Source organism: Cladophialophora immunda, assembly GCF_000835495.1.
Source record: "Cladophialophora immunda strain CBS 83496 unplaced genomic scaffold supercont1.8, whole genome shotgun sequence".
NCBI classification, from domain to species: Eukaryota; Fungi; Ascomycota; class Eurotiomycetes; order Chaetothyriales; family Herpotrichiellaceae; genus Cladophialophora; species Cladophialophora immunda.
In genome coordinates this window covers 1017562-1037022 of record NW_015622548.1, presented here as the reverse complement: position 1 = coordinate 1037022, position 19461 = coordinate 1017562, and the positions used below count along the sequence as shown (strand labels likewise).

Here is a 19461-nt window from a genome sequence, read left to right as displayed (position 1 = left end):
ACAGGTCACGACCGCAAGAGATCTTATCACTGGCGCCAGAGAGTCAATGAAGGGAACGAGGGGCCTGCGCAAGGCCAGGAGGCGGCAGCTGTACGAGGAGGAAAGCAGAAAATGCTGGGAACGGTGGAGGTGGAAGATTGAGTTTCGAGTTCGATCGTGACATCGAATGGCCTCAGAGGCAGAGACGGCAGGTCGGGCTTTGGCAAGGGGCCCCTAACTACCCCTACCGACTTCACCCACTAACCTGTTCTCCGGGTGTTCCTCGAGGTTTCGGTGGGTCCCGACTGTTAATGCGGGGTGCGGTCTCCCGTCCACATTTCACCCAAAAGGTTGATCGTTGCTGCTGCTGCAAGGGTAACCAATTCCTCCCAGTCTGTAGTGAGGCGCAAAATGCCAAACATGTGTCGAGCTCTTCCAGAGGAGTACAAGTTCTTGAACTAGCGCCGGACGATGTGAATTTGCACCCGGCGAGTATGATGGCTGGAGTCTCTGTCCACCAAGTTGTGGACATTGTGCCGCCGCCTGGAAAGATTCCAGGTAGCGAGTCATTGTCACAGCAGAATGCGATATCATCATATATCGTCTGGCCATTTCATTACAGCCAACTCTTCCCTTAGCATGCTGGCCAGCTCTTGGCTTACAGCCTCAAGGTCGTCCCGAATCTTTTGGGTGTCTCCATCCTCCTCGTCCTGGTTGTCATTCTCTTCTCCTTCCTCGTCTTCTGAATGATCTTCCGCTCCATTGACCATCTGCTCGTGCCCTTGGGATGATTCAAGACCATTTGGCGGCGCCTGTTTGTGCTTCGGTTCGGGCCCCGTCACGGCCAACAGCACATGATCGGCAACAGGAGTAATGACGGAGACTGCGCCCATGTTTTGTGCCTCGAAGACGAGAACATCCTCGGAGGCAACCGTGTAAGCTGCAGTCATGGTGGTAGATTGAGTGCGTATAGCTTTAATCGATGGCGTAGTGTCTCTGTAAGCATACGCGAGTATTGATCCGTTCAGAGCAGAGACCATGAGAGACGAGACATTTTCACTCCAGGACAGAGCTTCCCGTAAAAGCGAAGACAGGCGATCAGAGTCCAATAAGCAGACTTGGGTCATCTTATGTTGTGGGTATGGCGCTGCAGCAGCTCTCGCGCTGAGTTAGGAGATTCTCGACGCAGGCTGTGGGAATACTCGAGCTGCATCTCCCGGGCGCACGACTTGCCGCGACGGAAGTGTTGAGCATTCCGAGAAGCACAAGCGACTTGCTTGGCAACCTGGGTTGCACCGACGTCATCTGCTGTTTTCCCCTAACTTTCCACAACGCACTTAAGAACACCCACTCCTAGTTGCACTGTATCCTGACGATGCGCATGCTCGCTCTCCCACACTGCGCTATCTCGCAGGTGCCATATATATGACCATAAACCCACCATAGCAAAGGAGGAGAAACGTTCAACCCTTGAAGATAGAAGCTAGGCTTAGTAGTGTACAGATGCAGAAGATGATTTAATCGCGAATGCTTCACCTTCCGCAGAGGGGAAACGATGTTGTCAAATCACTTTCTCATACATCCGCATACTTCTTTCGAAATGTGCGCGACTTGCGGATCTGAGAATGCTTCAGGAAATTTTGAGATCAATTTTGGCGTTGTATTTGTCGTGCTGAAAGCTTTTTCGACTCTGCCAATCCATTACACGCGCTCACAGTTGGGTGTCCAAAGTATATCGACAAGGCAGATCTCCCTGGCTCTATCCCTGGACCGAAGTTTGTGGTCCAGGGATTCCGGCAATACCTTGGGTAGAACTTCTCCCTTTGAACACTGATAACAGCACGCGCCATAAAAGCCATAAAGTCTACAGTACAGGTTGCGCGGCGGACAACGGAGGTTTGTGTTACGGCCAGTCAGGAGGATATGATTCGGAAGACGAACAGTCAGGTGCGTATGGATTCTCGTCTGTTGTCGATAGGGCTCCTCGATGCCATCTCGTGGCAGAGTGACAAGCGTATCCTTTCCTTTCTCAAAGGATTTATTTCCTTTTCCACGCCGCCTCTGAGCCAGCAAAGGGTAGGTATAGATCTGAAAAGTGGTCGGAATGAACTTCAGCTTCCAAAAGGTGTGCTTAGGTAGCTGATCCCTGCTAAACGCCGACCCGATCCAGGCAGGCATCTTCAATCCCAGAACGGACTGACTCTGGTAATATGGCTACCACTTTCCTGCTGGTTGCTGCATTTGAGTGGTGTTTTTCGACCCTTGGCCGACATTGTTTGATATCTGACGACTCTTGTCGAATTCCCGAACCGTTATTTCACATCTGACTTCCCTGCAAAGTCTTTTCCTCCTCTCAGGTGGTAGTTTCTCGGCAAATACCAGTCCGCTGGCTCTTTCCACCGCTTCAAGAGGAACTTCAAAATCACTCAAGCTCTTGGAGTTGGGTATTTCAGCATTAGGGAGCACAAATGCACCGAGTGCCACGGGTCCTTTCGGACTCTGAGCAGCCTCCTCCCCGAATATGACTTTGTAGAAGTGGGTGGGCACGGCAACGTTCGGAGGGTTCCCAATTACTTCGTAAGAGACTCTCCATTTCCCGTCTCGTTCGTCTTTCTTGGGTAAGTATAAAGGACCAGTGACCACCCGTACGCTGGGGTATTTTTTAACCAGGCCTCGACAGAACTCTTCGAAATGAGCCCAATAATCGCGGTTGAATCCTTCTCCAACTTGTGGGCACATATTGCTTAAGACGAACGTGGAGTCCATTGCCTCTTGTGACCATTTTGCGTCTGCTGCTGGAACCTGGTGCCCCCGGTCGTACCCGCTCCGAAAGTAATCGGAAAGTTTTGCTCGAAACATTGAAGGAATTGACAAGTCCTCATAAAAGACACTGTTTCGCCGAGATCCGTTGTTTAGTAGCAGTGACTGCGCAGTAAAATGTTCCGCCACCCAGTGAGGGTTCCGAGTGAATCTATTGAAAGCAGAGAGGTGAGATGGTGTGGCCAACGTGTCGGCAATTGGGCCGGGAAACCCATATCGAAGGATACCAGAAGGATCGACTGGAGGGAGGATGGCAGTTGAAGGAGGTTGCGCTGGTACAGCAACTGGCACAGGGACTGGGACTGGGACAGGGACAGGAGTGGGAGGAGTTGATGGTGCAGGTACCGCTGGCCTCTCCTTCAATGTCGGAGTCGGTTTGGGCTCATCGTTTCGATGGCCAGGAAACAGTAAAGCCGTCAGCGACGCGCCTGCAAGCGCAGACGTCGCTGCTACGATGGCAATAGTGGTCTTGGACATGTACAGGACTCGGCAGACAATGTCGGTCCCATAACATGAAGAAACGCGTCCGTAGAATGGGTTCGATGCAAAAAGTTGAATCTGCCGTTTGGAGTTAAGGCCAATCGGCACCTGCGCGTGGTGCCGCTCGCCGGATCTGCTGACCCCTGCGCGTGGCCGCTAGGCCTAGTCCTCAGTGGATTCCAGTTAAAGATGACAAGGCTAGGTCAGCCCTGCAGCAGCGATTTGGGCAGCCCATGATTCGCGCCTCCTTCACCCCGTGTCTCGACTAAACCACAAAGGCGCATGATCTTAAGGTCCTCTCAGGGAAGTCTTGGAATGTTCGTCATCCCGCCTGCTGCAACTGCGCTCGCGCCTCCTAGCCAGTAGATATCTCCTCCAACCCGACTTTTTGTTCCTCTCTTCCCAGTCTCGACTTTTCCTAGGTGATTTCAGGCATAACATGAGTACCTAGGTCATTTTGTACACCATCGGCTGTACCATTCTACTGTACTTTGCTATATATATGCCCTTGCGGCTCAAGACGAAAACAAACCGCGCAAGATGGCCATCGACAACGATACCAAAGGATGGATCATGACATGCATCAGCGGCATTGGTAGGCAGAGTCGTGTCCCCAATTTCTCTCAATCAAGACTGATCTCTATCTCCACAGCATGTGTCATAGGCTCCTCAATCATCTGCGTCGATATAGTGGCCCGTCAGTTTCCACGTTGGCGACACTTTTCGATATCCGAGAGTGATGGATTTCTCTCTGCGTCATTAAGCCTCAGTTTCGGGGTTATGGTACGTATTTCTATGCATGCTGTGCAATCTCAGTATTGACTGTAAAGCAGTTGTTCTCCGCCCTCTACTCGATGCTTCCACAATCCAAGACGTATTTTAAAGATGCGGGCTATTCGGCGCGAGCAGCATCGTACCTCCTGATCATGCTGTTTTTGGCGGGCGTCATAGGCATTCAGATCTTCTCCCGCGTGCTGCACCAATTTATCCCGTCACATGTGGTGGACTGCGATCACAGTCATGACGACGAGGAGGCGAAGAATCATGAAGAAATGTCGGAACATGCCCAGGATGATGAACATACGAACGGCCTCCCGATATCCAAAAATCAACCCGCGCAGACGGAAGAGGAAGATGAGGACACTCCTTTGCTTTCACGGACCACAAGTCTCAGCCCCAGAAAGCCCCAATATGACAGGACTGAGGAGAATGGATCAGACCGCCAGCCTACATATCACACCGCACAGACCCATCGAAGGTCATCAATAATGCCTAGAACGCTGTCGAGGACCCTTTCAAAATACATGGGGAGCCAAAAGGAGAATTGTGATGAGAACGGCCCATGCATGGGATTTTCGGATCCGTGTGGTCAGGACTGCTTCAAGGCAGTGCAACGGCGAGGCTCCGTGTTACCAGGTCACGGTCCTTTCTTGCGCTCACCCACGTGGCGCAGCGGTACGACTGAAGTGCGCGTGGGGCCGACACTGGGAGAAGTCGATGAGAATATTTTGTCAAATGGGTCGACTCTCGGACGGCACACGACTCACGAAGGCGACCCGAGGAGCTTGAAACCGGAATTGCATCGAACAAGGTCGTCAACGCATCACTTCCACCACCCTGCGCACCAGCATACGAGCGTGGGGGAGTCCGAACGTCGACCGTCTCTGCATTCGCAGTCGGGCGGGCATGAACACCATCATCACGTCCCCACCAATGCGTTCATGTCAATTGGTCTGCAAACTTCATTGGCCATCGCCTTGCACAAGGCTCCGGAGGGCTTCATTACATATGCAACCAATCACGCAAATCCTCAGCTTGGTTTTGCCGTCTTCATGGCGTTATTCATCCACAACATAACGGAAGGTTTCGCAATGTCTCTGCCTCTTTATCTCGCGCTTGGCTCCAGATTGAAAGCCATTGCGTGGTCGTCATTTCTGGGCGGCATTTCACAACCACTTGGAGCCGCGATTGCAGCTTTGTGGTTCAAAATAGCCAACAGAAGCAGCTTGGGTGCTCCCACTGAAGGAGTCTATGGTGGGATGTTTGCAGTCACGTCAGGCGTGATGACCAGCGTCGCATTGTCGCTGTTCTCGGAAAGTCTGCAGCTCAGTCACAACAAGAGCACATGTATCGCCTTTGCTTTCTTGGGTATGGGCATTTTGGGATTTAGCTTTGCGCTGACGGCGAAATAGATTCCTCGGGGTGTTCAAAGCTCTCTGATCAATATATTTTTAACCCCTGATGATTCAACAATGAGTATGATGACCACCTGGACTTTCAGTCTCGGGAGAAGCAGCATGCAAGTGACCATTCTTGTTGAGCATTGTGTCTTCCATCTACAGTTAGGAAGAATGATTTCACTAGGCGTCTGTACTGGTACCTGTTTCCAGGAGAATCTCACAGGGCCTGCCACATGTCAGCCTCGTCAAAGCCCCCAAGGATACCAGTCCAGGCAAACAGTCGATGGAAACCGTAGTTAGAACAGTCCAAATGCAGTTGCAAATCTCTTCGCTTGACAAACAAGTCCTCGACTGGACGATAGCCTTGATTCCAACATATGCCTACGACTTGAGATAATGGCCCTCCAGAGTAAAACGTCAGCCTTGTGGTGTTAAAGCATGTGAGAAGATAGTCAGGGGCGGACCTTGCCCGAAGCGGCTAGTCTCTCTGCTCACCTTGTCTGCCTTGCAAATGGCCTCCGCCAATCTATCAAACCATCCATCCTTATCGGCCCAACTATTATCACTACATGATCCTGTCGTCCACATAGATCACAGGCTGCATGGCTCAGATCTTACTATCGAGACGCCAACTTGACCTAATTTCAACATCCCACATTCAGGGTGCCTTTTGCCTGTCATGAGTCATGACTGAAGCCAATTATACCTCCCTTGAGGGCTGCAAGGCGTCTGCGCCTCGTTTTGCCTGGAATCCTTCACAGGCATCAGCCTCTTTGTGGAACAACTAACCAAAGGCCCAAGCAGGGCTCAATGTCATTAGCAGATGGCCATCCGAAAATGACAACTCATCAAGGGACAGTGCAGTTCGATTATCCCCCACGGTGAGTCAAAGTCCAACCCACTTGTGAGCTGGGTGTGTCAGGCAACAGGATCCTTCATTTGTCAACTTCTCCGTCACGGCCTCTTCTTGGATACGTATAAACCTGCGGCCCTCGTCTTCGACCGACTTGTAGCAATATTTCCTCACTCCAGTTCATATTACAATCGTTGGACCTGCAATCGTGCTTTAGCATTCTATCTGTTTTTCTTGTCAAGATGCCTAGAACGCAGGAAACCGCCTCCAAAGCCGGAGGGCACGATGAAACCAGCAACGTCAAGGCTGAAGGAATTAAAGAAAACAAGGAGGAGGTGAAGGAAGACAAGCCCAAGGAACCACCGGTACCCAAGGGTAGTATCAACGAAGCCAAGGCGTTGTATTCGAAGAAAGATCAAGATGGCAAGTACCAGTGGGTGACTGAAGAGCCGGTGGATGTTGTCGAGGCCGCCGAGAATGAAGAGACTGCGAAATTTGCCTTCTTGGTGCGCAAGCAGAAAAGTTATGACAGCCGCAAGGTGAGTTACTGAATTCCGCGTGATGAGTCCCTTGCCACCAAGCTTCATGACTTGTTGATCGAAGGATTCCTCACACGTTTCTGCAGAAATACGACATTCACTCAATCATTGTCCAAAGTCGATGGCTCAAAGAGTCATTGGGAATCATCCTCGAAGATTACCCGGGCATCACGGCAAATCTCGACCGGCTCGTCTTTCGCGCCCCGTTTCACCCATTCGTGCACCGTTGGGACAGGCTGGCCTCGCTTCTCGAGAAAGACGAATTTGAGGAGGACATTGCCAGGGACCACCTCAAGCTCTTCCGGGACGTCCTTTTCGAGGAACTCGAGAACGCAATCGCTGCCAAAGTCGACCTTGTCAAGAACGGAGTCATTACGTTTGAATATCTGTGGACAATCTTTGAGCCCCAAACCCTTGTGTATAGTGTATCCGACGGCAAGGAGTGTGTCTTCAAGCTGAACTCCTCGACCACCGCAACGGACCAAAGGCGCGGACTGGATTTCCTGCAATTGGACGTTTGGTCTGTGGACTGGGACGGCACCAAGTTCGGGCAGCATGTGACTTACCTCCAGAATTACGAGTTCGCTGGTACAACGCCCATCACCTCTCTTCAAGCATATCCGCTGAAGTTCCACCCGGAGAAAGAGCAGTTGATACTTCGACTCGTGGCCCGCGGAAAGCTCTTTGAACGCTTTGCGGGATACCATTACAAGGCATACCGAGGCGTTGCTCTTGGGTACGGTCGTTGTGGGATGATCAGACACAACGTGGAGTCCCGAATCATCATCGACTGCGACGCGCACAATCGATTCTTGCCCAACAACGCGGTGTACTTCAACTCGCTATTCAAGCCAGGGAAACAGGACAGTAGTCTTGAGCCGCCGTCGGACGAGTCCGAAGATCAATTCGACTTCGACGCCTTCTTGGACAACGAGTCGGACTTCGTTGCCACGCCGGACTCCGACGACGACGCCTGCAAGCCCAAGCACCGTCCGCTTACCACAGAAGAATTGCTCCTTGCAGTGCCATACGTGCGAGGATATGCGCTAAAAACCAAGAAATGGGTAAGTTCAGCATGCTGTCCCAGTGGCGTCTGGCAGTCTGGGAAGAGGGGTCTCCTAGGACCCTCTTTCGTCCGTTCCTTCATGCAGTTCTCTCCAATGCTAACGGAGGTGGAAACCAGCTCTGGTTCTACGTTGATCAGATCGAAGAGATCAAATTTGCCGACAATGCCTTTGCATCGCTGGTGTTACCCAAAGAACAAAAGTCGTTGATTCGCGCCTTCGTCGAGTCCCAAGTCAAGTACAAGGATGATTTTGACGATGTTATCGCCGGCAAAGGCCGCGGTATGATCATGCTCCTGGCAGGTCCTCCCGGAGTGGGAAAGACGTTGACGAGCGAGAGTGTCGCCGAAGATATGCGGGTGCCTCTGTAAGTTTCGCCGTTATTTGTGACGATACAAGGAAACTCGTCACAATCATGGTCATTTGGAGAGGGGCGCCGAGAGCTAACACGAGAAATGTTGCAAACCACAGCTACATGATGTCCGCTGGAGACCTGGGCCTGGATCCGTCCGGGATTGAGGAGTCGCTCAACCTGGTGCTCGACATGGTCAGCAAGTGGAACGCAGTTCTGCTGCTCGACGAAGCCGATGTCTTTCTCGAGGCACGAAGCTCCAATGATCTCGAGCGCAACAAGATGGTGTCGATCTTCCTTCGTGTCCTGGTAAGTAGCCAACATCCACTCCCACCAACAGCTGGTCCCTCGCCCCCGTCATTGTCCTCGTGCTATGTGTCTGAGAAAACCCGGTGTGCGCGCATTTCCGGGCGCCCAAAAACTTGAAAGCCGTGCGAGTAGGTCTTTTTTTGTGAAGATCATCCGGTCCCAAGTGGGCGCCCAGGCTGTTAAGCTGCAGCTGGCAAGTTGGGGGCTACTACTACTACCACCTACCTTCGTCCGCTCGCTTGCACAACCCACAAACAAGCTGGAATTGCTTGAGCTGTCTGTCATTTCTTGTTTTCGTGCATTTCACCACATTTGAGACATTACAGGGCTCTGACCAAGGTTTTGGCAGGAATATTATGAGGGCGTATTATTCCTAACGACCAACCGGATCAAGAACATCGACGAGGCATTCCACAGCCGCATCCATGTGACGGTCAACTACCCCAACCTGTCGGTCGAGTCGCGCCGTCACATCTGGCAGACCTTTTTGGGTCATGATCATCCGGTGAGCGGCAAAGACCTGGAGCGCCTCGCCCGGGTGGACCTGAACGGGCGACAAATCAAGAACATTCTGAAGACGGTAAGTTACCTCTGCGCATTGCCCAGCCCTCGCGCTCCTCGCCAAAGGGAACGAGACGGACAAAGACATGGTTTTGATTGGACGGAGCAAGTTCCGGTGGTCGATTCATTATCATTGGGAATTCCCCCTCCATCTTTGCATGCATGGATTGTGAGCTTTGGGCTAACACACAGCTACTCAACTTGCAGGCGCAGATGTTGGCACGAAGCGAAGGCGGCAGCAGCCAGGAACGGGCCAAGGATGCGCAACGTGGGCCAAATGTGGAGATGCGCCACATCGAGACGATCCTGGCCATTGAACAGCGAGGCACATCATGGCAGCAGGCGTGATTGGGCGCGGGGTTTGGACCAGGTACATACGAGTAACAACCATACCACTGCTACCAGTAATGGTGTATACGACGAGGAGGACCAGCAGCCGCTGGCCGCCTGGGAAGGTAGGGATACCCGGGGCAAAGTTAAGCGAGAGGTCAAAATGCCACATACTTTGGAGGGACTTTTAGCAGTGACCGGGGGCTTTGAGCAAGAGTTTTGACAGTAGTTAGTAAGAAACGAGCTCGAGGGGAAAGGTCGAGGCCTCCACCTCGCTTCTCTCTCTCTCTTCCGGTCCAACCGTGGGAACTGAGACATTTCGGTGGCAAAAAAGCAGTACTATGCATCGAGGAACAAAAAGAATCCAAAGCCCAAACAGCAAAGACCTTGTCTCACGTCTGACGACGATCAGGATGCCGCCTCGCAGGTCTGTCTTACAGCGGTGATGCCCACGTGTCGGGTGGTTTCCCAGGAATCGTGACCGGTGTGTGAAGCTATCCAGGGATGTATTATTCCATGGTTTAAAACTTGGCTCCGTGGAAGAAGGAGATGGCGAAGCTACAGAGGCTGAAAAGAAATCCCCGGGGGTGCTTGTGCATGGTGGCGATGGTGGTGGTGTTGAGAAAGTCAGGGCCCCAAAAAACCTTGGTATGCGGGGGGTGGGCAGAGACTTCGCTCGCTACTCGAACATACTACTGTAATAAACCCTGGTAATGTACTGTAGCTCTTATCCTAGACAAGTATAGTTTTGTCGGGGCAGTCTTGTATTGTCATTACAGGCACTCCGTACATAGGCGAAGGAACCCTTGTGCGCCCCGCTCTTTAATGCCCTCGCCCCGAGAGCTCTGACCCTGTTGCATTCCGCCTGGTCCGTCGAGGCTTTGCGGGCCTGAGGCTGGGGCAAGTTCCATGCTCTAGTGTACTGTAGGTGCCGAGTAGGTGACTAGGCAGCTGAGCACATAACCTACCACCCACCCTACCGAAATGCAATGCCTACAGTACCCCAACTTACCCGTATGTAGTAAAGTGCTCTACCCACCCATCTCATCGGACAGCGTCAAATCCCTGTCAAATGGTGAAATGGGGGACTTTTGAACTGCCGTATTTACCGGATAATGTAGCCGTCGAGAATCGTATCCGAGCTGGCCTGCTGATGACTGATGACTGCAAGAGGTGTGAGAGAGAGACAGAGAGAGAGAGAGAGAGCCTCAAACCCAGCCCAGCCTCGCTGGAGAGGGTTGAGCACCTCGACCTTGAGGGTGGTGTGTAGAGAAAGGGGGCCAAGATGGTCATGCTCTCTCTGACGCCTATTACCTGGTACTCAGCCTGAGACTCAGACTCAGACTCAGACTCAGCCTGACTCTTACCATTCAGCCCCCCTCCCCCAGCAAAGTCGACAAGCCTAACAAGTTGGCACCTGTGCAGGAGCAGCAGCAAGCACTGGGAATGGGAATGGTGTAATAGATCGAACTGACCACCTGCAACTGACCACCTGCTCAGCCTGCCAGCCAGCCAGCCAGTCCGTCCGTCATCGTCTGACACAGCTTTTCTGATGTCAATCATAATGGGCAGGAAGAGGAATCCGCGCATCTCGCCTTCTCCCTCAAGAGGGCGGGACCGTGCCCTGTGTGCCAGTGTGTGCCAGTGACTGACTCGGCCTCGTGCGGGTTCCGTCCTCGTATGTGCTCATGCTCAGTGTGTTGGCTTGCTGGAGAAAGGCGAGCATCCATCGAAGTGATCCTCTCGGTTGGGGTTGGTCAGGCGGGGGTGAGAGGCGCGCCCTGGCTACTGTTGTCACTGCTACTACTTGTCTCCTCTCTACTGTCTCCTGCATGCAGCTGCCAAATTTGAGATCCAAGCAAACAAAAAAAGACACGATGGGAAAGATTTTGTCCGTCGAATGGAAGGAAAAGATTGGCGGACAAAAAGCGCAATGCGAAGCGATACGAGCCCAAGCTGGCTGGCTGGCTGGCCAGCGGGCTGCGAGGAGGTTTCCGGAGGTGGAGTCCCGGATCGTGGCTTGTAACTGTACGAGGTGGTAGTGAGGTCCATACTCGTGGTAGAACTGAGAATGGCAAGTGGCACATTCAGGTACACGGGCCGGAGACGAGGGCAGAATCGATAACAACTCCCTTCGTCCCTCCACACAGAATGTACTGCCTGTCTGGGTACGGGGCCAGTGGGCAGGGAAAAGGAACAAGACGGGATTATACAGGGTGGGTATGTACGGCAGCGACGGCATCAGAAGCAAGCATCGACAAACCATCGACATCATTTGTATTTTGTCCTTTTCGAGCCCGGACTCGGGTACGTAGGTATCGTACACTCGATCGAGAGGGTACTGCCTCAAGTAGTTAATCAGAGAGACACAGAATGTGTGCGGGTGGGTAGGTGGGTGGGTACGAAGGGTCAATCAAGTCAGCTCCTCCTGCAAGCACTTTACCTTGCGAGTAGTTTTCTCCAAAACCTTGACAGCAGCCATCGAACATCTGACCTCACGTGGATTTGGTGGGTGGATGGGTGGGCCAGGGCTGCACCGAGTGGGAGAAGAGAGAAAGAAAGAGAAAAGAGGAGCTGAGTCAAGGTTGGACTTTTGGTCGATCCAGACGAAGTCACACAACCTCCCCAGCTTGCCACCTCGTCAGGTACAAGCATGGCGATCATGAAGAGGAGCTAGGAGTTTGCCCGCGTCCCATCGCCTCTTTGAACGTCAATCTCCCTTTGGGTCTCTTCTTCAGCCTCAGGAGCAGTAAAAGTAGACAATGGCTCAGGATATAGTATTGTCGCTTCGACGCCGCTGCAGGACATCAATGCGAAATATATGTATAGTATCGCCACTATGAATTATCACCGGTGAGAAAGGAAAAGGAGCCTAGCGGTCGCCGTGAGCCCTGAAAAGCTCCGCGTTGCCAGGCCGGTCGTATGCCCATATTACAGTCCTTTCCCATGTTTTTTTCATGTTTCCCCCCTTCGCCGTTGCTGTGAGTTTGGTTGACAGATGTCATGTCGTCGTCGGTGATCGTTGATCGTTGATCAGTCTTAGTAGTTGCGTTAGTAGTAAAAATCATAACCCATTCATCAATCCCTTTTGTGCACAATTGCCTCCACGTCACACTCCATTACATATCCACTGAAGCTTCCTGCCCCACTCCTCTCCACTCAAGCTTCGACCGGGGGAAGTCGAGAAAATCACTTCCGGTTCCAGTCACCCCAGGTTTGGGAGCAAGGAGCAGTCACGGTCTCGGTGATGTAGACAGATTCTGGCACGGCAGTGTAAGTGACGGTCTCAGTCTCGGTCTCGGTCGTGTAGACGGTGCTGTATGCTGTGGTCGTGGTGGGGACTAGAAGATTCAAGTTAGTTGGAGCACCGACAATGTGTCTTCTGGACAGTGAACTCACCAGTGATGGTGCTGTAGACGGGCTTGGTCTCAGTCACGGTAGCAGTCGAGTAGACGGTGCTGTAGGCAGTGACGGTAGTTGGCTGATTCCAAAGTCAGTACAACGTGCTTCAAGAGGCTCCGTCAAGGGAGATATCTGACCTTGTAGACCGTGGAGTAGGCGGTCGAGTAGGCAGTCGAGTAGACGGTGGAATAAGCCGTGGACCAAGCGGTGGAATAGACGGTCGAGTAGGCAGTGGACCAGGCAGTCGAGTATTCAGTCGTGGTCACGTATTCGGTGCTGGGGACACAGGTGCTGGACCAATCGTTCCAGGTACCATCTCTCTTAACGGCGGCAGCACCGGCGCCGGCGATGAGGAGGGCAGCAGAGAAGAACTTCATTTTGATGGTGGGTGGGTGTTGGATGTGGGTTGGTTAGAAACGAGGGAGATGGGACTGTTCGAAAACGAAAGGCTTTTGGGATGGGAAAGCGAAGGAAGATCTCTGAAGTAGATCGTGGGATTGAATTGTGCTTGTTGGGCTGATTGATGGATGAGAGAGGAAAAAGTTGATTGAGCAACCTACCATCATGTCTTTATATCCTTGACCTCTGCAGTCAGGGAAGCCACTCATTGTCCCTCGAATAGCATGATGGCTGGGCCACATTCACGCTCACTGTGGTCTTTCCTGGTTTTCCGTGTCTCTCAGCTGACGATGGCACTGAAAGAGGCAATGGAAGGGAGCGGGGATCGTGATGGGCGGGCGGAGCACAGACACTGTGCAGGCCAGAGGAGGCGAGGCGAGGAGCGAGGACTAGAGCTGGGGGGAGTAGGTGGGACCTGTGGACGGGGGCCTTGGGCCCTCTGGGCCTCTGGACCTCTGCATGTCGTAGATGCTGGACGAATCCGCATCGAGGGAGCAAGTATAGGTGTCAGCGACTGAGCAATCCGTGACCAAATCCATTGTGTCGACACCACAGGCAGCGCTGTGAGGTGAGGCGGAAGCCGTGCTGTGCAAAGTTTTTCTGGCAGTTGAAGTCAAACTTCGGTTTCTTGGAAATGGCGAAAATAGCTGGCGCTTTGCCGAACGGGGGTCTTAGCGCGCGCATTAGCGTCGTCTTAGGCCGGTGCTTAGCCTCGCCCTAGGGCTCCCCCGCAAGGGCCTGGACCAATGGGGTCTGTGCGTTAGCGACCAGCCCCGTCGCCTGCCCGTTGTCTTTCCCGTGTAGTTTCTGCCCGTTTTCACTCGCCATGTTTCGCATGGGCTGCAGCCATGCAAAGCCGCTAGGCCCCGTTGGGCGCTATACGGGCTGTCCATAGCCATCCACCCTGCAGCCTGCTCGCGTCCAGCCTCCCTCAGCAGCAGTCAACGCCCAACGGCTGTCGTTCATGCCGTGCCACAGGGTCGTTCGGTATTGGTTCTGCTGGCAGGGAGGTCGGTATTGTGTGTGCACGGACTCGCATTGTGATTTCCACATCGTACGAGGAGGGAGCGTATTATTATTACTCCACCGTGACGTGACGGCTATACCTCGTTGGGATGACGGACCGCCGAACTTTACGTCATGCTCATCATCCCATCATTACCGAGTATTGTGCCTTATTCAACTTGACGAGGAATAAGCCGGCATGGAGCAACTCACGAGTTATACCACGCACTCTGTACGGCATGACGGATCGTCGGACTAGAGCATACTGTGCCTGCGCCATTCAAAAGACAATCTTGCCTGGAAGCGAGGTAAAAGTAACCTGGGAAGTCGACGCCAGGTACCGAGTGCCCTACCTCACAATACACCCGAAGAGAACTTACCGAGCATATCTATTACATACATATCATCTTCGTCAGACGCCTAGAGCCAGCCATCCGTCGACTCGCTCGTCGTCCCGGCATCCCCCAAGCGAGCGGTGCCTACCTAATTATTGTGCGGAGACGATACCCGCCTCAGCCAGGATTCAAAGGCTTAGCTATAACAGCCTAAAGCAAACATCCACCCTGGGTCCCCGTTGCCACTGTGGCATCTCGTCATTTGAATATCTTTGTGGACGAGTTCTCGGCATGGCCTGGGAAGAGGTGGAGTTGTCGCATGCTTTTCTGACCCATCGAGGTGTGCTGAGGTGTTGTGCTTGTAGTAGCATCACTAAGACATTTCGGCACCCTTTGGGGGTGACGCCAGGCACGCAAAGGATTATGTCTCGTCGGGTTGGGATGGGTTGGGGTTTCATTATTGTTGTTACATCCCCCGAATCGGATGGAGGCTGGGTGAATCCATGGCCCGTGAACAGGGCCGGCCATGTTTTGTGACGGGCCAAGCAGGAATTTGTTCCTCATTCCTGAGCCATCGTCGGACCCCAAATCCCTCCTTGTATGATTTGTCCTTTGTCATGGGTTGGTTGAGACCGGCTATTCGCTGTCAAACCAGAGACTTCACGCAGGTCGCCAAGTTCTTTATGCACGGACTTCCTCGACTACCGTAACTTTTGCATCCTGCAGGGCAAGGTACGTACAACAACAACAACAACACCACCACCACCACCACCACCACCACCACCATCATTATCATCATCATCCCGGCCACCACGGCGTACTCCGTCCGTTACTCCATACCCAGTACGGAGTACACAAATGTGTATGTATGTATGTACGAGCATGTGGCCCTGCCCGGTGCCTGGTGCCTGCCCATGCCAGCCCCGGTCCAACATCCACCGCATAAGGCTGTGGGCACAACCATCACAATCCCGCTGGTCGATGAGGTCTCACACCACGTGGTGAGACTGGATTACTTGCAAGGACAACTGCCATCCATCCATTCAGCCAGCCAGCCATCTCAGAACGATTATCCAGCAATCACAAAACGACATACTGCAACGGAGCCCCGGTCCGCCTGAGCAACAAAAATAAAAAAAAAATTGGAACGGCTGGACGGATACCGAGTACAGGACCGATAGACTCACTCCCGGTTCTCCATAATGTCGAGAGCTAGACCTTTTGGCCTCTAACGAACAAGAACAAAAAGATCGTCACCTAAGCCGTGTTGTTTGGGATGTTGTGGTAGCAATCTGCACGTGCTAGTGGTCCTGGTGGTCCGAGTCATCCCAAAACCTAAGCAAGGACCAGGGTTGTTCTACCTTGCATCTTGCGTCTGCAGGTTTCTTGATTTTTCCATTGCTCTACCCAGCTCTGGGACGAGGGGAGAAAAGATGCTTCTCGCCCTAGGGGAGGCTCGGAGTAAAACAGAAAAGAACCAGCTCCGTCAGGGCTTTCGGTCCGCGAGAACGTGCAACAAGATGGCCGGATTCCTTCCTCGGAAGAACGTGGTCTTTGTATGACCAAAGCAACGACTTTCGATCTATCCCAGGTTTCCCCACCCTATCCCTCTCATCTCTCGTGTCTTTCCCCAATACCCGCTTCGCATTTCTCATCCCGTCATATCCCCTACCTCCCTTAATCATGCCGCTTCCAAATCTTTGCTTGACTACTGTTCGCTCGCCAGCTCAAAGAGCACAATCGTCTCACAGAAATTCGCCTTGTTCACACTGTACGGCACCACGTCCGTTCCCTCGTAACTAATCATGAACTGTGATCCCTTCGTGCTCAGGGCCCAGAGATAGACGTCCGTCGAATTGCGAAAGTCCACCATCCTCTCCTGGCAGCTCTCCGTGCCCAAACATGCCTGCGTGTTCCAGTTCTCGAAGAAGTTGTACAGCCCCCCGCCGTACATGAAGATCGAGCTGGAGTTGACGATACGGAGACCCCAAGTGCGAGCGCAGTTGGTTTGCACGCAATCCGAGTAATCCGGATCATGCCACGATGCTTGTGGCGTGAAGGGCGCCAGCGCGTTGGGATTGCCCTGGAAGTACGCCGTTTCGTGTTGGATGTGGCCCATGAAGACGTCCTTCGCGTTGACGAATTGGTAGTCGTACATGACCGAGTGTTCGGCCGCGGTGCCGTAGAGCCACACGGGGCCCTGTGATTCAAAAAGGAAACCACTGCAGAACGGCACGGTCAGTAAAGCCCTACTTTCCGAAAGGGGAATGAATCTCACCCTTTGTTGAAGATATAAATTTGCTGCCGATCGGCCATGTCCAACTCGTGATCCGCCACCCATCCCCAAGTGTTTTCAAAGTAGCCGTCAGCCTGGCTTGTAACATGCAACAGCAGATATGCGCCGATGCAGTTCGTCAAGACAGGGTTCGATCCTGCAATTGGCGTCGCCGGGGTCTTTATACAGACATCCTGTTGCAAGTTTGTCCCTGCTGACCCGCCGATACGCCAGTGGGCATCCCACATACCAGCCAGCGCCGGCCCGGCGGCCTTGATGTTCCACTCCACAATGATGGCTCCCGGACACGGTCCTTTGACTTCGAAGATGATATCTGAGATTTCGACCGTGCCGACATCACCAGGATTGCCTATTTTCCACATTGGCTGTGGGTTCAATTGGTCGCCGAAGAACGGTCCCGTAGCCATGATGATGCTGTAAAGTTCGCCGGTGATTTTGATATCCGTCGGAACGTTGATGGTGGATGAAACTATGTAAGCTCCCCTGTCAAAGTAGACGACTCTCCCTGTCGTATGGGCAAGATTGAAGAGTGCCTGCATCGCAACCGTATCATCTAGAAAGAAGCAACCCTTAGACAGACGCCGACGCGCGTTGTTTCAGCACGAAAAGACATACCTGTAGAACCGTCACCCAGAAGCCCATTGGCTTTAGCACTGAGAAATCCTGTCGCCCATTGGAGGGTCTCGTATTGTGGTTTGACGCGGTACACATATTGTCCGTTACTGTCGACCAGCGCCGAGGGTCGAGGAATCGGGGCCAGCGCTCGTTGTATCGTCGTTTCTTGAGCAGTGTAGGCGGTCTGACTCGCATTCTGATAGGTGCAACTCGTGCCGTTGAAGTATTGGCCATTCAGAGCTGCGCCCGCCGTTGTCCAAGCATTTCCCTGCGCCCAGAGGTCGACATACTGTTGACCAGCAAGAACCGTCCTCGCTTGAGTCCCACCTGCGGCCGAAATGGCGACCTCGCTGCCCGTGAAGTCAACTTTTTCAATGACTAAAGTTCCCGCCGCTTGTGGCGAACTGAAGCCAGGCGCATAAGGCGTGAGAATACCCTGGGTCGCAGATATCACGCTGTCGATCAGGACAAGCGAGCCGACAGCGAGGTTGGAGAAACCGCCACTAGTCATATCAATCCCGACATCGGAATTCGTAATGGTGATCTGGCTGAACAACCACACCCAGTCGAAGTTCATTTTGATTGCCGTTGAACAGCCATCGAATTGGATCTTGCGCGTCGTGAACTGCTGATTTCCAAGGTAAGCCCCGATGGAGCCGCCGGTGATGACCATGTCGGAGAAAAAGCCTCCCGATCCATTCTCCATATATATGCCTTGTTGTTGATTGTTGACCACGTCTTTCGGCACCATGTTGATGACAATGTTCTGCAGACTCGTGGCTTGAGCTACCTGCCAATGAATGCCAGCTGTCTTCAAGGGTGCGCTTGTCATGTCGATGATAAAGTTGCGAACTTGACGGTAGAAGTTGTTTTGGTTGGCGTACCACTCGGCACCGCTGCCGGACGGGATGTAGATATCTGCATCAAATACAGCCAACCCCACGATATTGGTGAAATTGGAACTGACTCGGATGGTGGGCGGGTTGACAGCATCTCCTACCATCTGCGTGAAGTAGTACATGATCAAAGGTTTCGACACATTATAGGTTCCTGGCGGGAAATAGACGAGGGCCGGTGTGACTGTTGAGGACTGGCAAAACGATCCATATGTTGCATTCCCCCCGCCACAGCGATTCCCAGGAGCTGCGATGGCTCGGTTGATAGCGTCAGAATCGTCATGTAGCCCGTCTCCTGCAATCAATGTCAGCATCCTGAAAGAAGGATTTGACCCTTGGAGACTCACCAATGGCGCCATAGTCTTTGATATTTCGAAACACCGGATAAGTTGGATCTTGAAACGCGACTTTACCAACATTCGGCTTGTTGGCGAGCCAGTAGGTAGACTGTTGCGCAGCTACCGACCTGATAAGAATCGAAAGGTGTAGAAGGGTGAGGAAGAGAGCTGGAGGAGGAGAATGCATCTTCGCGCAGCCAAGGTCTTTGCAAAGATAACCCAGTACTTCTGTGTGCCTCAGGACGAATACATTGATAGATGGAAGTTCTTCGATAAAGCTGAAAGAAAAGACCCATAACACGAGCCGACTTGGAGGCTGGCCTGCGACGCGTAGAGCCGACCGACCGCGAGGAATGTCCTTGGCTGGAATGTGGCTTCGAGACAACAAATTCCATCAGGTAGAACATAAGCAATTGCCAGTCTGTCCAACAGGCAACTTTCCTCACCAAATACCTCATTTTTCGTGAATCTAGGAATCGCAGCTTTCCAGCCTGCCTCAAAAATGAGGGTGGTCACTCTTCTCCTGGTTGTTGTCAGCGCAATGATCCAGAGCACTACCGCTCTTACAGTAGAAAGAAAGAATGACAGGCATGTTTAGATTCCAACCAGATCGATCAACTGGCGCAAGACTGATCTCCAACACAGCCCAGCCGGAGCCGCTGTCCCAGAAGACAGCCTGACTCCAATTCCGATCCAAAGTGACAACGA

General features: G+C 52.7%; 7 protein-coding genes across 7 annotated transcripts; 3 read left to right on the top strand and 4 right to left on the bottom strand.

The window, feature by feature from the left end:
* Positions 1–572: 572 nt before the first annotated feature.
* Positions 573–929, bottom strand: PV07_12400 (uncharacterized protein; the record flags this gene model as incomplete). Its single annotated transcript, XM_016399926.1, has 1 exon — positions 573–929. One exon carries the CDS (start codon positions 927–929, stop codon positions 573–575), a length of 357 nt encoding a protein of 118 aa, XP_016242738.1.
* Positions 930–1183: 254 nt separating this feature from the next.
* Positions 1184–3341, bottom strand: PV07_12399 (uncharacterized protein). Its single transcript, XM_016399925.1, has one exon. It carries the CDS (start codon positions 3274–3276, stop codon positions 2194–2196), a length of 1083 nt encoding a protein of 360 aa, XP_016242737.1. The 5' UTR covers positions 3277–3341; the 3' UTR covers positions 1184–2193.
* A 277-nt stretch (positions 3342–3618) lies between these two features.
* PV07_12398 (uncharacterized protein) lies at positions 3619–5876 on the top strand. The gene is made up of 3 exons (XM_016399924.1): positions 3619–3874; positions 3932–4062; positions 4113–5876. The coding sequence occupies exons 1-3, from the start codon at positions 3820–3822 to the stop codon at positions 5469–5471; spliced, it is 1545 nt and encodes a 514-aa protein (XP_016242736.1). The 5' UTR covers positions 3619–3819; the 3' UTR covers positions 5472–5876.
* A 458-nt stretch (positions 5877–6334) lies between these two features.
* Positions 6335–10109, top strand: PV07_12397 (uncharacterized protein). Its single transcript, XM_016399923.1, has 6 exons — positions 6335–6851; positions 6938–7915; positions 8035–8282; positions 8387–8576; positions 8926–9156; positions 9345–10109. Exons 1-6 carry the CDS (start codon positions 6555–6557, stop codon positions 9483–9485), a joined length of 2085 nt encoding a protein of 694 aa, XP_016242735.1. The 5' UTR covers positions 6335–6554; the 3' UTR covers positions 9486–10109.
* Positions 10110–11000: 891 nt separating this feature from the next.
* Positions 11001–11829, top strand: PV07_12396 (uncharacterized protein). The gene has a single exon (XM_016399922.1). It carries the CDS (start codon positions 11156–11158, stop codon positions 11507–11509), a length of 354 nt encoding a protein of 117 aa, XP_016242734.1. The 5' UTR covers positions 11001–11155; the 3' UTR covers positions 11510–11829.
* A 398-nt stretch (positions 11830–12227) lies between these two features.
* PV07_12395 (uncharacterized protein) lies at positions 12228–13881 on the bottom strand. The gene is made up of 3 exons (XM_016399921.1): positions 13007–13881; positions 12867–12948; positions 12228–12808 (listed from the first exon to the last, which is right to left on the bottom strand). Exons 1-3 carry the CDS (start codon positions 13244–13246, stop codon positions 12657–12659), a joined length of 474 nt encoding a protein of 157 aa, XP_016242733.1. The 5' UTR covers positions 13247–13881; the 3' UTR covers positions 12228–12656.
* Positions 13882–16244: 2363 nt separating this feature from the next.
* PV07_12394 (uncharacterized protein) lies at positions 16245–18940 on the bottom strand (the record flags this gene model as incomplete). The annotated part of the gene is made up of 4 exons (XM_016399920.1): positions 16245–16830; positions 16887–17457; positions 17520–18710; positions 18763–18940. The coding sequence occupies 4 exons, from the start codon at positions 18938–18940 to the stop codon at positions 16317–16319; spliced, it is 2454 nt and encodes an 817-aa protein (XP_016242732.1). The 3' UTR covers positions 16245–16316.
* Between the last annotated feature and the right edge of the window lie 521 nt (positions 18941–19461).

Excerpts from the sequence above, each read along its gene's own strand:
- PV07_12396 (XM_016399922.1), top strand. The coding sequence starts at position 11,156 with ATGCTCAGTGTGTTGGCTTGCTGGAGAAAGGCGAGCATCCATCGAAGT.
- PV07_12398 (XM_016399924.1), top strand. The coding sequence starts at position 3,820 with ATGGCCATCGACAACGATACCAAAGGATGGATCATGACATGCATCAGC. Across the intron at positions 3,875-3,931 it reads GACATGCATCAGCGGCATTG|CATGTGTCATAGGCTCCTCA; the intron begins GTAGGCAGAGTC and ends CTATCTCCACAG. Across the intron at positions 4,063-4,112 it reads GCCTCAGTTTCGGGGTTATG|TTGTTCTCCGCCCTCTACTC; the intron begins GTACGTATTTCT and ends ACTGTAAAGCAG.
- PV07_12395 (XM_016399921.1), bottom strand. The coding sequence starts at position 13,246 with ATGAAGTTCTTCTCTGCTGCCCTCCTCATCGCCGGCGCCGGTGCTGCC. Across the intron at positions 12,949-13,006 it reads CCTACTCCACGGTCTACAAG|CCAACTACCGTCACTGCCTA; the intron begins GTCAGATATCTC and ends CTTTGGAATCAG. Across the intron at positions 12,809-12,866 it reads CGTCTACAGCACCATCACTG|TCCCCACCACGACCACAGCA; the intron begins GTGAGTTCACTG and ends TGAATCTTCTAG.
- PV07_12397 (XM_016399923.1), top strand. The coding sequence starts at position 6,555 with ATGCCTAGAACGCAGGAAACCGCCTCCAAAGCCGGAGGGCACGATGAA. Across the intron at positions 8,577-8,925 it reads CGATCTTCCTTCGTGTCCTG|GAATATTATGAGGGCGTATT; the intron begins GTAAGTAGCCAA and ends AGGTTTTGGCAG. Across the intron at positions 9,157-9,344 it reads TCAAGAACATTCTGAAGACG|GCGCAGATGTTGGCACGAAG; the intron begins GTAAGTTACCTC and ends CTCAACTTGCAG.
- PV07_12399 (XM_016399925.1), bottom strand. The coding sequence starts at position 3,276 with ATGTCCAAGACCACTATTGCCATCGTAGCAGCGACGTCTGCGCTTGCA.